The sequence below is a fragment of the Falco peregrinus genome, chromosome 2 (assembly GCF_023634155.1).
Source record: "Falco peregrinus isolate bFalPer1 chromosome 2, bFalPer1.pri, whole genome shotgun sequence".
NCBI classification, from domain to species: Eukaryota; Metazoa; Chordata; class Aves; order Falconiformes; family Falconidae; genus Falco; species Falco peregrinus.
Genome location: NC_073722.1, coordinates 123,840,929 through 123,856,918, shown reverse-complemented (window position 1 = coordinate 123,856,918; position 15,990 = coordinate 123,840,929). Strand labels below are relative to the sequence as shown.

The 15,990-nt window shown below is 41.3% G+C and overlaps 1 protein-coding gene across 3 annotated transcripts in view; it reads right to left on the bottom strand.

The window, feature by feature from the left end:
• Positions 1-15,990, bottom strand: part of CEP112 (centrosomal protein 112) — a 171,813-nt gene that overhangs the window by 78,517 nt on the left and 77,306 nt on the right. For all 3 annotated transcript variants that reach the window (XM_055794990.1, XM_027786856.2, XM_027786857.2), the window contains one exon: positions 11,989-12,171. In XM_055794990.1, coding sequence (XP_055650965.1) covers positions 11,989-12,171 — 183 coding nt within the window. The remainder of the gene's footprint in view (positions 1-11,988; positions 12,172-15,990) is intronic.

The window sequence follows — 15,990 nt, the reverse complement described above, 5'->3', positions numbered from 1 at the left end:
TAAACTTCACTGTTTATCACGGGTCCTCACCCTTCTGCTGGCTGCACCCACTTCTCACATCCTATGAGCACATTTATGTTACCAGCTTACTGGGACAGGAACTGTCTGTTATTATATATTTTCACTAACACAAAGTAGACTCAGACCCCTGAGAGGATTCCAGCAATACAATTAATTACCATCAGCCCCTAAACTACTGCTTGTCAACATCTTATTAGTTACAGAATTGCTGGAGTTTACAGTAACACACGGGCAGCTCTATCAGTCACATAATGACCAGTATCTCCTATGAGCATCCAGACTACACTGATTTGTGTTTGGGTTTTTTTGGTTTTGTTTTTTGTTTGGTTTGGGAGGGGGGGGGTGGGGTGTTTTTTTTCTTGGTTTTTTTTGGTTTTGTTGGGTTTTGGTGGTTTTTTTTTTCTTTTTGTAATGATCAATTTGTATTTCATTGGAAACAGTAATTCAGGTAATGATTTCTGACCTAACAGCTAGTTGTTTTCCAATGGCTTTTGAATAAATATTGCTTTTATATTATACTAGAGGTTTAATTGAAGATCTGACTTCAAACTTACAAGGTCTAAGATGTAGAATTACGCTCTGGTCACGTGCACCACCCCAGACAGCACACATGAGCCCTTGAGAGGGGCAGGCACCTCGAACTCAGAAATCCCTAATGACACCAAGTGCAGCAGCAGAGCATGCAGCTAGTTTCAAATATTCCAGCATACTCTGTGTTTGCACTGGCTGTCTTTCCAAAAATCACTTTCCTCTCTATTTCTCTTTTCTCAATTCATTTTACAGATGCCAATACAGCAGAAAGCACAGACTACAAAAGAATCCAAGCTGTCAGAGACAACTTTAGAAGAATTGTATCACCTGTGCAAAAGACCGAGTTCACTCTTCATGGGATTTTCAGATCTGTTTCAAGTAAAAACACTGTGTAAGGGGTTTTTGTCCTTTTTTTTTTTTTTTAAAGTACATCAGTGTTGTTTTTATGAACTCTGAAGAACAACTTTAAACCCTGAAAATGGAATATTCACCATCAGGACAATATTTTAGTGGCCAAACAAACTTTTCTTACTTGCAATATTCCAGGAAGACTTCCATAAATGTGAATACAAATTACTATGAGATATGTAATTACAGTTTGAAATATATTGTTTTCTCCATTAAACAGAAATCTACAGCATTCTTGACATCGATACCTGTCATTTTGTCATGATAAACACTCAGGTATTAAGTACCTTCCACATCATGCACCCAGGCATGATTCCAATTAGTGCTGAATAGGAGACAAAATGTCAGCCTAATAAGCTTCAATTTGCAAAGTCTTTGAACATTTGATGATATCATCACTTTGCCAATCATTTCTTGTACTTTGGCTTCTTTTTCTCCACGTCGCCTTCCCTGTCAAAAGGAAGTCTTTCAAATCTACAGAAACAGAAGACGTGAACAACATCAGTCATTGGTCTGACTGAGCTAAAAGATCCAAAAATGACTCCCCGATACATCAACAGGGAACTATGATGTGCACAATATTCCCTCAAAGCTAATCTGCTGCCAACATGTAGAGTAATTGGGGGGAAAAAAGTCTACTTTAAAGTCATACTGTGAAAAATATTTTCTCGCATGAAATCAACACTAAAGAGCTTAAATCACTGTCAAGAGTCTGTGCCACTCCTTCGAAATGAAGAAACAGTATTTGTTAAAGTAATATGACAGTCATTTCTTCAAAGGTGACTGGACCAAAGAACAGCTCTGCTGTCTGACTTCATATTGAAAATATTCACCACATTTTAAAATAATGTATTTTCTAATTTGTTCCTGAAATAAACAAACAAAACCCAACAACAACAAAAGGTTTCCAAGAAGAAAAATTGCAAAAAGAAAGCACATACACTTCTGTAAGACTGAACACACAAGGCTAGCACAGGTCCAAAGCCTATAGCTGAGGACACAGGACACTTTCTCTGCCTGGAATTTCCCCAAAGGCAGAACCTAAAATCCCTGCCCTTACGCGGACGGCAGGAGAACAGCCTGGGAGATGGCACACCAGGATGGGAAGCGTGGAGCAACCCCAGCAACTACTGGGGCCCTCCAAGGCTCTGCCAGGGCAGCTGGGGCTGAGCACCATTCTGGATGGGCAGCGGTGGTCCCTCCTGAGCTGCCTCCCGGGAGGAGCTAGGTCACAGCGGGGCTGAGCGGAGCAGACGAGCAGTGACCAACAGGTTCCACTACCCGGCTCCAAGACGATTGCTCGCCCTGCGCCGAGCTGCCCCGTTTCTTCGGTTGGCAGAGCCCGGGCAGGACCCCGCCGGCGGCACGTGTTTGTTCCTGCTCAGAACCGGCAGAAGATGAAGCCCCAGCCTGCAGCACGCATGGCAGGGTGCGCCGAGCGTCGGTGCTTTGGTAGGAAAGGGGGTTGAGCAGATTGGAAGGAGTGGATGTGAAACTGCCTCCTGGAGCTGAAACAAGGGGAGGGGGTTGGGAGCACACGCCGAGCGCGGCCCCAGCGTGAGGAGTGGTGCTGAGAGTGTGCAGAGTGCTTGGCTGCCCCAGCTGATGGGTTAGCAAATTCCTAACAGCTGAGGCAGAAAAGGAGACTTCGAAGAGTTGCTACAGACACCAGGCTCGGGCCAGCGGGCAAACAGCTGCAGAGATGTTTAACAGTAGCCAGCCTGGCGTCTGTGCCAGTAACATCATCTTCAGACCCGCAGGTAACCCATCATGGGGGTTTGGGGCTTTTTTGCCCCCCTCATAGCTCCTGTCCATGAAATAGAAGGGAAGCAGGGAAGCCTTCCCCTTCGCTTCCCGACTAAAGCAATAACGGAGGAATCAGCAGATGGGTGGCAGGGCACCCAGGACAGTGCAGCATGCCAGAAGCATCTCAGCTGCAATTTGTTACTGGTTTTCCACTTGAAGGTTTCTCTATAAGACTTTAATGTGGGAGCGTGTGGAGCTTTATGGATCATCTCATATTTCTCAACTGACATATCTTCAGCCAAAGTATGTCAGCTACAGGAGAGGGCAAGGCTTTTCACTGGCTTTGTGATTTCTTCTTCCCCCGTCATAAACCACATAAAAGAAAAATACAAATAAATCAGCTCTCCAAAATTGCTATTTATTACCTCATCATGAAACCGTCTACTGGACCCTGCAGTGGTATTGAGTAATATCATTACTTAAACCATAAAGAGGTTGTATTTATTACTCAAAATTGAGAAAATTAGCATCCATATGGATCTTATTGTTTTAAGACCAGTAATGCTGCCAAAACAAGTGGTGTTAACATTCCAAACTGCAGATTGTCATAGTTTCTCATCTAGTGTTTCATTCTTTCATTTGGTATTTATAATACCTTTGAATTGAGGAACTGAATGGATCATAAAATCTCTCCTATCAGATAAATCATTTAACAGCTAGACTACTGTTCAAAACTTGATTTATGGTGGCAGTGAGTGAATGGAATTAACATCTGCTGACCTAAGGAAGAAAGACTAAATTGATTTTGGATAATCTTTCTCTAGAAAAGGGACGAGAGAAAAGCACACTAAAAAATTTTAACTACTTCACTTGCAATGCATAGCACCTGAGAAGGTAGTCACAGACAGGATAGACCCTAAACGCCATTGCAGGAAAAACGATGGAGTGAAACTCCATGAAACTAATTTCCTGACACATGAGGAATAAAAAAAGTCACTGGGAACAGCCAACCTGGATATACCAAGGGCAAATCACACCTGACCAAACCAATCATCTTCTACAGTGAAATGACCAACTCTGGAAAGGGCAGAACCGTCAATGTCTTTTATCTTGACTTCAGCAAGGCTTTTCGTACAGGCTTTTATGGCATCGGTAACAGTCAAACCCAGGAGACGCAGACCGGCTGGGTGTACTGCAGCGTGAGTGGAGCACTCATGGGGTTTGAAGAGTAGGAGTCCACAGGCGATCAGCTACAAGTGGCATTTCTCAAAGTTCAAGTAGGGCTGATACAGCTTAACATCTTCACTGACGACCTGGATGACAGAACACAAAGAAGCCCATGCAATACTGTGGATGGCATCTTTTGGGGAAAGCTGTCAGTGTGCTGGAGAGCAGGGTTGCGTTTCACAGGGACCTCAAACTCTGCAAGCAGGAGGAATGGGCCGCTGGGACCTTCGGGAAGTTCACCAAATGAGTTTATTCAGCCTGGAGAACGGCAGGCTAAGGAGAAATCTAATTGCTGTCTTCAACTGAGTGTAAGGAATTGTAGAGAAGGCAGAGGCAGACTCTTCTTGAAGGTGGCAGTGAAAGGATAAGAAGCTACAGATCCAAATTTTAACACTGGATATTCCAACTGGATATAAAGGAAAGGAAATTTCACAATGGATTAGGAAAGCGCTGGAAGAGATTGCTCAGGGAGGTTGTGAAATCCCCATCAGTGCAGACTTTCAAAACTCAGTTGGACTTGGCCCTGAACATGGTGTAATTTTGAAGTTAGACCTGCTTTGAGCAAGAGGTTGGACACAATGACCTCCAGAGGTCCTTCCAATCCACATTATTCTATGATGCTGTGAAAACACTTCAACATGAATCCTGATCTCCCATCAGAGGATGTTCCTTCAGCCATTCAGTGGAATGTTTGAAGTAGGCATCACTGCCGTTTTCCAAATTGCTGTACTCATTCCATGGACTAAGAGAAGTTCGCTTCCTTCTATCCAACAGCTCTCGCAAGCAAATTATAAGATAACACTAAAAAAACACTTTTAAAAGAAGAGCTAAAAAAACATTAATAAAGAACTTTGTGAGTAAGCATCCTCTTCTCAGTACAGCAGATATTTACCAAACCAGATTAGTTTTAATATTCAAAACAATCTAATATCACAGAAACTACATTCAGAAGAGAAGATTTAGATTCTTACAACTGAAAGTCATTTCAATAAGCAACTTCAGAGTCTGGCCTTGCCATACACTGAGCTTCACACAGAAGGCGCATGCTCCTTTCAGTTCAAAATCAAGAGCTTACATTGTTAAGTCGACCATTTCTGCAGTCAGGAGGTCTCAACTTCTGCACAGTATTTTCTCCTCTCTGCTTAGAAATTACATTACACCATCTCAAATGCTGCAGTTTCTATCACCTGCTTTGTGTTTAATCATGTACTTGATAATTTCTGACTTCAGTATTTCTTTACATAACTTTAATTTTAAATATAATTCCACACCATGTATAGATTATTGTCTCTTAGTGTTAATCATTCCTTGCAACCATCACACACAAACCCTGTATGCAAAGCCACACCTAGTTTGTGTGTTAAAAACTGGCATAAAGACCTTCTGTTCTGCTGATGAGCAAGACTGATCTCATCTTTTGTCAGAGCAATTATTCTATAATTATTAACGTCTATACAGGAAATAATCACTTTTTCCTAAACAAGGAGCATGGGTATAAAATAAAAATTACTGCCATAAGATATACATCCTGCCCTTACACAAGTGAAATTACATACTCCACATTTTCAGCTGCCAATATTTAAAATTAAAACTAAAAAGAATATAAAATAATGATTACAAGGTAATGATAACTACCATGCATACTCAATTTCATATTATCTAAACAGAAAGTCCATTTTGCTGAGAAGAACTCCATCTCAGAATCAGAGTTCATATTATATGATGGGCTAGTTTCTATGGCAACTACTTTCTCCTTTACATACACTGTAGACAGCACAAAATGTCAGTTTTCTCCTAAGCTAACTTAACATTTTTAATCAGAAAATGACAATTTATGCACCAATATGTGTGGCTTCCAAAAACATCTTTAGTAAGTATTTCAGATGCTAAAGAGCCTGAAGTATAAAAGGACAGAGTAGCAAGTACAGTCGCATCTTCTGCAATAAATTCCTCTCCATCTAATTTCAGTCCTATCGTAAAAAGCCAGAGTCAAGGAAAAATATGGAAGAGATCATAGATGATCACCCACTACAGCACGAGAACACTTTGATGGTTCCATTAAGCGAGGAAGCGGCAGATGTTTATAGCGTGTTCAACAGCCTTTTGAAAGGCATCTCAAACAGAAGCAGCAGCTTAGAAGTGGGAAGCAGAAGCAGAGAGCTTGACACAAAACAACTAACGTGGCAAGGTGGCTTCATCTGAGCAGGGACGGGGAAGGTGCACGGGGGGCCCAGACCCTCGCCCTGATGGGGGGAACCCTGAGCCTGAGCTGCGTGCTTCAGTTTTAGAGCAAAGACTCATTGCTTCCTCTAATCTCGATGATTACGTGTACGCTGCAGCCCAAATTCTTCCCGCAGCCCCTCTACACTGACTCAAGTACAGCGGAAAAGAGCGGTGTTGATTACCCGAGCCCAGTCTGGGACAGTATTTGAGTATTTCCCCGGGAAACTGGTGCCTTTGCCCATTTCATGGAACTCTCAGCTTCGCAGCAATACTACTAGTTAGAGCCCAGCGTGAATGGCTCTTTAGGACCCATCATCAGATCCTGGATTTTAGTAGATATTCCCCATCAATGGGATCCATGCCACCCCTGAGTCAGCAGACTATGAATAACCACCAAGGAAAACCACACAAGTGCTGCAACAAATATTTGGTACTTTAAATATTTCACATCAACAGTCATGTTCATTATCCTGGGTTGATTGGTGGTAAATTAAAGACACTGCAATATAGCCAAAAGCTTTTGTTTAGGAAAGGCTAAAAGGGAACGGCTGGCTGTCTACAGAAGCTTGACTGTCAGGCCAACAGCTGCTCTCCAAGTAAAATGTAACAAACAAATATTTAGATTGCAACTCCATGATTTAGATTGTCTGCAGAGAAAGCCTGCATAGCAAACAATGCATTTCCTCTCCTGCCAAAGACATCTTCTATTAAGAAAAGAAAAAAAAGTCAAAGAAAAAAAAACGAGTCGTAGAATTTATTTACTCAAAATTGAATTCGAAAGCAATTTCAGTAGCACCATCAACATCTGAACGTTTCACGGGCTACACCTATCTGTACCCTTCAGACACAATTGCTTCCACTCATACTGGAAGAATAACCCTGTGGAAGCTAGCATTTGGAAATATTAGAACAATTAAATGAAACAGAAGAGTTGATCAGTGATTGATCTGTACGGTAACAACAGGCTCTTTCAGATCAAAATTTAAGAAAGTCTCCTATTGTGAAACAAATGCTCCTGAAATCCTTCTGTATAGTATGGTACTAAAAAGTTACTGCTCCAGCAATATTTACACACGGACAGAAATTGTGCGTGCGTTGGGGTGCTCAGTCATCATCAAAGAAGTATATAGTATTTCTATTAATTTTTTCTGTATTTTCTCTTGTCAACAGTTGGTAAAGCTCTCTGTCAGACAAACACATCAGCACAGTACCACTTCAGCCTGACTATGTATAGGGAGGCAAGATAAATCTCTTCTGTCCACCTGCTTTGTTGGTACAGTAGTTATCTATACAGAACCATAAACATATACCAAGGACTCGCTGGAATGAAAATAACAATCATTACTGGTTTGGCTTGGTTTTTTTGGTGTTTTTTTTCTTTATCATTAACAGGCTTGACCAGTTCAGAATTAATTCTGTCAAAACCAGGTGCAAAGCAACAGCTGCAGAAACATCACTGTTTACAAGTGCAAAGGACATTTTCCAAAAGGGGAAGACTGAAAGAAGTGAAAGGATGCTCCATGCATTGGGCACCAAGGAAGGAGCCACTGGTTTCTGAGAAGGTAAAGCAAACTGGGATGGTAAAGGCTAAGTGGGTTACGGAAAATACAAAAAGCAAGATGGGAAAAACGAAATGGATACTTCGGCCACAGAAAAATACCTTGTTAACTTTTCTCACCATCTCCAGCCTGCTTTTTTCTCTTTTTCTTTTTTTTCTTTTTTTTTCCCTAACAACCTCTATTAGTGTGTGCATCTGCATGCCTGCAGAACTGCTGGAGGTTTTCCTTTACCAACCAATAACGGTTTATCGAGAGCCCTAAGGCACTCCAAACACCAGTGATCTTCTCTCAAAGCAGCCTCATTTCTGAGAGCATAAACATAATATTTTAAAATTAAACACCGTGACTTCCGTGACACATCCTGGCAAAACGTGCTTCAGCGTCCAAGCTACTCTTGACCCAATTATGAATGGATGAAAACAGTGGACTTGCCAATTACCTCCCAACAGAACCTGGAAATGGAATTCAGTTTCCTCACGGAAACTCCCCCCCCCCCCCCTCGCTTTAGTGCAAAACGCTATATTTGAAGTTACAGGGGTACGATTTTTATTTCTTCTTGCCCAAAGGTCAATGGTCAAAGAACAAGCACGAAAATGATCCAGCTCTGTACAGCAGCTGGAACACGATCATCTTTGAGCTGGTTGAGGGCACGTGTCAGATGCTGGGGAGAGAATGACATTCACAAGATAAAGGGAAAATATAAGGGCACAACTGGCACCGCAGCCCATCTGGCACCAGTTATTCCTACCCTTGCTATCTTATTTCACAGAAGCAAACTAGATGTATTATTCTCTGTGATCAGAAGTCCTGCTTTAGAAAAACCGCCGATTCAGTAGCAAGGCTGCTTTTATTAAAACAAAAGGAAGACCTCTATCGGCCCAGAAGTTCGCTGTTTTGGGAACTACTGTATAAACCAAAATGATTTAGGACAGCGGGGAACAAATAACCAACCAAAATGTAGCTTAAAAATGCTCCTAAAGAAAATCCAGATAACATAAAAACCCCTAAATTAAATAGAAATAGCGATTCAAAACTACCCTTTTAAGAAAATATCCTGTATTATTAGCTACTTTTTAAAGAATAACAATATTATGGCAGTTCATAGAAAACCTATAGGATATAAAAGACTACAAGAACACAGCATGGTATAAAAGCCTTTGTACTGCTTTGACTTTTATTGACCTACATGTCAATTTACTCCTCCCCAAGCATTACAACCCTAGGTGAAAAAAATCAAAGCAAGCCTCCTAGAAATGGATAAATCCAAGAACTAAAGTGGAATGCAATTGTTATCCAGAAATTCATCAGCAATAGAAAAGGTGATCCACTTAATTCAAGTTCCTTCCCTTAAAATATATTAAGCTTTTATTTCAAGGAAGCAGTAACATTGTTTTATATTTGATTAAAATCTGGCAATGCACTGAAATCTTAATTTGTATACTTTAGTTCCGATTAAAGCATTAATAAATTTATTCCTACCTGAATAAAATCTAACCGTTTTGTATACTATCTTTCACAGTAGCTGAAGACCTACGTGAAAGTAGAGACCTTGGCTATGCAATAAAAAATTAATCTTTTCAATAACAGTATAAGAAATTGTTCTGCAGTACTCAAGTCACAGCCGTCTTTAGCAATACAGTAAGAAATATGGATAAACATTTGTTACTCTTTCATATGGAAAAGGATTTAAGAAAGAAAAACAGTGAATACCTTTAATAACGGTGCTTTTACATCATTCACCAAACACTGAACAGACAGGTCCTTCAAACCAAGCTACTTGTAGGTGATTAATAATAATTATTATTTAAATTTTTTTGAAATAGCCAGAAAATCTACATTTCATTTAGCGAAGCAAAATGGCCTCTTCTCCTGTTTCATCGCACCTTCACTGTAATATAAAGCAGTCCTAAAAATTACTGACAAACGTGGTTCAATTTTAACAGATTCTTAAAAAGCTATGTCTACATAAACTCATTAAATCACTGTGGTATCTTTGTTAAGAGACTGCCAAATGTTTCATAAAGCACATCAGCCATTAGTCACGTTAGATGTCCAAAACACGCATTTTCGTAAACATATGCAAAAATTAAAAAATGTATTAAAAATATGTGCCATAATTCCATAAGAAACACCTGTATTGTCTGTTGAGCTCACTGCAAAGACAAAAGTGAATTCTAACACAAAGACCAGAGGAAGGACAGAAAAACAATTTATTTTCAAAAGATGGAAAAAATATGCGTCCTTGAAAGCTGATAGATTCTTATTAGAATTTAAATAAACAACGGCTCTTCTAGTCAAAGGCAACTGCATTTTCTTCCCTGATTTACATGTCATTCTCATGGCAGCAATGCTCAAATGACTGTACAGGGATATCCAAACTACAAAGAAAAGCTCTGTAAAAAGGCCAAAGTTTTTGCTATTCAGGCTGTTCAGATTTTCCTAGTAGCTGCGATAATTTCCAGCTTTCTACATAGCACCTGTAGTAGCATTATATATCCTATTGTAAACAGAAAGCACAACCAAAGCTTTGGGCTCCAATCTTCCCCAGAAACGACCCACAACAGAACGAAAGAGCGAGAGATACTTAAAAGACATCTCCAGGTTCTCTGAATTTGCTTAGGATGGTGCCCCTCTACCTTTGCATTCAGTGTCACACAGAGCAATACACTAACTGCAGTGAATGCTGGCGGGTGGACAGAGTAATTCTGTTTAATTCTAAACCTCTTTTTTTAACCTGAGTGCTCCAGCTCTGCATTTGTACACAAACACACCACCAGGAATGCAGGTGAGAGGACGATCCAACTTTGAAAAAGGCACTCGCAAAGTGCTATGAAGTTAAGATGCATCTGTCTTGGGCCAAAGAAAAAAAGATAAACCCCAATCCCTTTAACAATTTCAGTCTTTGTTCACTTTTACAATAAAGTGGAAATCAAGGGCAAGGTTTAATTTTTCAGAAGCCACCTGAATATCCTCTTCCCAAGCGTTCTCACAAAAGTATCTCTCATTTTCCTTGGAAAACCATAATGGTGGGAATGGAGAAATAAGTCCTGGCTCTGCAATACATCCCTCATCCTCCCCCAACAAGCCATTTGTTTTCCAACGGAATTACTTAAGCCAGATTTCGACTGAGTCCGAGTTGTGTAAAATAAATAAATAAATAAATAAACAAACCCCTAAATATTCAGTTTGACTTAGCTACATTAAAGCTGCCAGTAAAAGACACAGCCTACTAGTCTACACGAAAGTAAAGTGAAAATGCCTCAGTCTTACACCTCATAGGGAAGGCGGTGGTGCGCGGAAAACATGTCATTAAAGATGCCTTACCAAAATGTCCAGTTTTGGTATAAAATAATCCATGCATGATAAGCAATTCTAATGCTGATTAGTAAAGATTATTTTCTGAATACTCTTTAAACCACAAAAGCACCTTAATTTTTTTTAAACATTGCCATTGCAGGCCTTTTTAATATAGGCTCTTAGGAAAATATACCATGCCATCCTCACAAAATACATTGAAAAAAATGCAATAAGATGTTTTTTGAACTGAAAACTCATAAAGATCGTTTTCCATGCTGACAGTGTGCATTTCATCCAGAAGTTTGAAGAGTCAAATGCTACCCCAGCTGGGGGTTATTCTGCCAAATGGCTTCCAACAGTGACCACAGAGATGGAGGATGGGAGGGGTGTGTGTAGGAAAATAAAACGTGATGGTAAGCAACCCCAAACCCACATCATCTTATCAAATATCTGACATACGTTGCCAGACACACAATGCAAATCTAGAATACAAAACTGAAACAAAAAGACATGAACAAAATGAAATAAAGCCAATTGTGAGTTACCTGCAGGGATTTGAAACAAAAAAGAGCATACGAATGAAGCAGATATAATTCATATGGATTTGCCCAGGAAGGAGAAAAGGAGGGGTGAGTGTGAGGGCTGGGGGGGGGAGAAGAACAGATACCTTTTTTTCTTAAACAAATCCATCATGAAAGAAAATGAGACAAGATTATAAATAGGCCGAGTTATAGCGCACCATGGAATTTTTAATCTGGCTACCTGTGGTTTTTGCAGTTAAAGCCCTATTCAGCAGTGGGAAGGGAGGGGGGAAAGCGGAAAAAAAAAAAGAAAAAAGAAAAACGAAATCACGTTTATGTGCCAGTTTCGCAAATGCTCACACAGCGTGCATCACCAACAATGCTGGCAAACAGGAAACACTAATTATTAGCATTTTCTAATAAGCATACGCCTTTCAAACATTATTGATCATTACCTGTGTGTCTCGTTTCCTGCATTCTTGAGTTTTACTCTCATGCTCTGCCATGGCAGCGCAAAGCTGTTTTTCCAGTTTCTCGATTTCCCGTCCATGGTCTCGGACCAGGCAGTCCTTCTCTGCGTTGTGCTGCTGGAATAGGTGCGTCTTCTCCTGTTCATGCTCCAGCTTCAGCTCCACTATCTGATTGGACAGTGAGGAGTACAGTTCATCAATAGAACATCCTTGTCGTCATGACAACTCGTCTACAGCTTAATTTTCCCCTTAATTTCATCAAGTTGGCAATTTTATTTTTACGTCACTATTACCTCACCTTTTAAAAAGCCACCGCTAGTGTGACAGTATTCCTCCAGACAATTCCAACAATGGAGACAACTGAGCAAATCCAGCGCATCCTTAACCAATTTGTTGGTACAAATGTCGGAGCGTACAAAAAAAAAAAAATAAATTTGCATTGTCGCATCCTGTGTACGGTCCCCCCGTACCCTGCTGCTCCTCACCAGCAGGGCTGAGGATGCTAAATGGTTAATAGGCAGCCTGCTCTCCCCTTCGTAAGTATACACACACGACCCCCCCACCCTAGCAATTAAGTCTTTTAAAGATTTCTTTACGATTTCCGAAGCGAACGCTCTTCCTTCGATATTTTTCAACGCTGCCTTACATACAGTTGTCTTTTTTTTTTGTTAATAAAAAAAGAAAGAAAATTATAAAAAACAAAGCTCCATTATCCCGTTGTCAGCTACGCTACCCCAACATAAACAGATGTATGTGTTCCAGAAGGGCACCTGCTGTGCTGCAAGCTTGCACCATGATTTCATAAGAAGCCCTCTATTCTCAGGACCCTTTCCCAGTCTGCACCACACTGGATGCTGTGACCTTGGCCAGTCTTAGCCTCTCCCCGCTAGCCTGAATGGCAGCCTGAGACCGAGGGCCTGGTTGCCGCAGCTTTGATACTAATCCTCCCCGCCTGCGCACAATGGCACCCTACCTGGCCTGCACACTGGAGCAGCCAGGCTGCCTTTGAAGCAGGTGATGAATAGGGACGGCAGGAAGCCGCTTCCCCACTGAACTCCGGGCCACACAGCTGCTAAGAACAGTCACTTGGATTTTTCTTCAGTTTTGGTGGATTTCGGAGAAGGAGGGGAGGGGGGGAAGGAGAAGAAGAAGAAGGGAAAAAAATGCTCTTATGAATATGGTGGGTAATTTTCAGCATGAGAAAAAAAAAAGCCAACGGGAGGAGCCGGCTGTGTGTGCGCTGAGAGCACCCGGCACCTTATCTTAAAGCTGTAGCAGTCTATTCTGGAATGATATTAGCTGTTCGTGTGGCTTTGGGGCTTAAAATTTAAAGCAAAGTTCAAGAAAAGAAAAAAAAACCAAAAAAAAAAGGAAGGAAGGAAAAAAAAAAAAAAGAGGCGTTTTCTCAAACTACAGATCAGTGTATTCCGAGTTGACTAGCAAACATGCACTGCAGCCAGGAGCATCCTTCCGAAAACGGAACAAGTAGAACAGATGCAATATTCTACGGTTTAACGTATCTACATTATTTAATAATACTAAAGAGCTCATTAGCAGACATCTGACATCCCAGAAGGCGTTACCCCCCAGGAGGCAGACATTATCTCTACTGGGCCTGGGATCCTCACACAAAGTTCTCCAAGTCAGGGTTCTGCCCATGGTTTGCGTACAAGGCAGTGTCCTCAGTGTGCCTAACTGAAGGAATTCTTGCTCCCCAAAATAACTGTAAAGGCTTTCCCTGAGTTATGGGAAAACATGTTGAGCAGTTTTTCATCAATCAGACCTGATTAAAAAGAAATCTCAACAAGAGAGGTCTTTTTACTCAAACGTTTTCTTTTCCCGGTTACTGGATTTTCAGCTGGTTGTGCCAGGTAAGATCTGGGGTAACACGGTTTGTGGTGGGGATCTGCAGTTCTTCAGGTTTTCATTTCCTTGACTGCAGCCAAGGCAGGGGGCACGGGACAGATCCTGCTTCAGCAGCCAGTTACACATACACATCCACGCCACCAGCTCACCCAACCAAAGCAGTGACAGCTTCATTTAGTAATCTCTTCACTCACAACGTTTATGTGATAGAAACAACTTTTTTGAATGTAAGAGGTGGAAAGAGCTGAAAGGGAGGGGTCTGTACGCAGGAGGGGTGCCCCCTCAGACCGCTACCTGGGGAGAGAAAGGACGGCAGCGTGAGGGGAGGTGTTTTATAAAAGCCAAATTCACTGAAGGACAAAAAAACCCTCACCACTTAAAGCAAAGTATTCCCCACGACGGTTCAGTTTTGCTTTGTAGAGGTTTCTGGCAGGGAGCAGAGGTGAAGAGCCAGGAGAGGAGAGAAAGGATGGGGACCCCTGCATTTTCTTCCCTCAAGTTCAAAGGCCTAGAAGGCCCACCTTTGCTGATGAATGCTAACGAGCACTCCACCTTCGTAACCAACAAAACATGCTCTCCTGTCGAACAACGTGAAGTCACGGAGCAGCCATCTGACAGCACTGGTGAAGCTCCCTGAGCCCCCTGTTCTCCCCACAACGGCTGCCAAGCGCTACGGCTTCTCTGCCACTCCTGCCTCTCTCATTCTTGTATCGTTATTGGGTATTTTTAAAAGGAAAAAAAAAATTATGTATACCAACAAACAGAAAAAAAACCCCGTGCTGTTTCTCAGCAACAACAGGGCTTCTTCATCACAGGGAGCTGCGTGAAAATTGTATTATTTCTTCACAAATCAGTATGGATTCTGTCTCCTCTTTGAGGTAAAGAGTGCCTTTTATGAATGATATAACGAAACCTCCCCCTTTAAAAACTGTATCGTGTGGAGATCTTTCTTCATCTACCCCTAGATGCTCAGCACTTCATCAGATTACATTAAAACGTCTGCTCAAATCCAGTATGTAAGTGCCCAGAAGACAGACAGGTTTAGGTGCCATACATTTCAGACAGACAAGCAACATGATATTCACAACGGGAATTAGAGGCAACGCTGAAAAGAAACATTCGCTAAATAATAGTGTGCACCCTATTACCATAATCAGATTGTATTCATTGTGGCTTAGATGTTTCCTCATCTTGCCCTCCCAAAGATGAAAATCTCTTATTCTCTTCTCTGCACATCTGCTCCCATCTCCAGCCGTGGCCCGGACACTACGCCAAGCGGGACAGCCCGACCCATATAGCTGTTCTTACTGTGAAACACTGCTATTACCAAGACAACTATTTTTAAAATTATGATCACCTCTTACACAAATTTTTAATTAAAACCCTGTTTCCAAACCAGTGTGATAGAACCATGTTCAATGCAACAGCCAAGAGCTGATTTACTAAGCCATCACCAAAATGACAGCATTTATTTTTAAGTTTCTGCTTTTAACTGAAATCTAACAGCATTTCCTTACTCTTGCAGAGAAAACAATTTTTAAAAGATGAAAAAATTCTCCACAAAGAGCTAAAAAAGACAAATCTGAGAACTGTGGCTGCTTTTTGGTATTCACCCACATAAATACACACAAACTGCCAAACGAACCTGGCAGTGTGGTTTGTGCCCATCCTACGCAGGGACTGGGGAATGATGAGGAACGATGGCCTTTAACGCAGGCAGATGTAACTGCACCAGAATGGGGAGGTGCTTTAGAGCAACCTGCTAAAACGGGAGCCAAGCTAAGACAGACCTCCAGCGAAATCACGCTGCTGCTCCACTGGTTCCCTTTGCACATCTGAAGAACAAAGATCAGTAAACAGCCTGTGATTGCAGAAGATATTTTCAGAAGCCAAATACTTATAACATAATCAACGTCAGCAAATACCTTTTTAAAGTCCCTAATATAGACGAGACCTTCTACTATCCAGTTTTTGCTTTTCCATCACTCACTAAGTTTAGGCTTTTCAATTTTAGAACAATTTCGGCTTGTTCTCAAGAACAAGTATGCCTTTGAAATTCTTTTTATAGTCCCCAAAGGAGGGAAAGGAAATCAGTTAGCTCACTACCTCTTTGAAAAATGT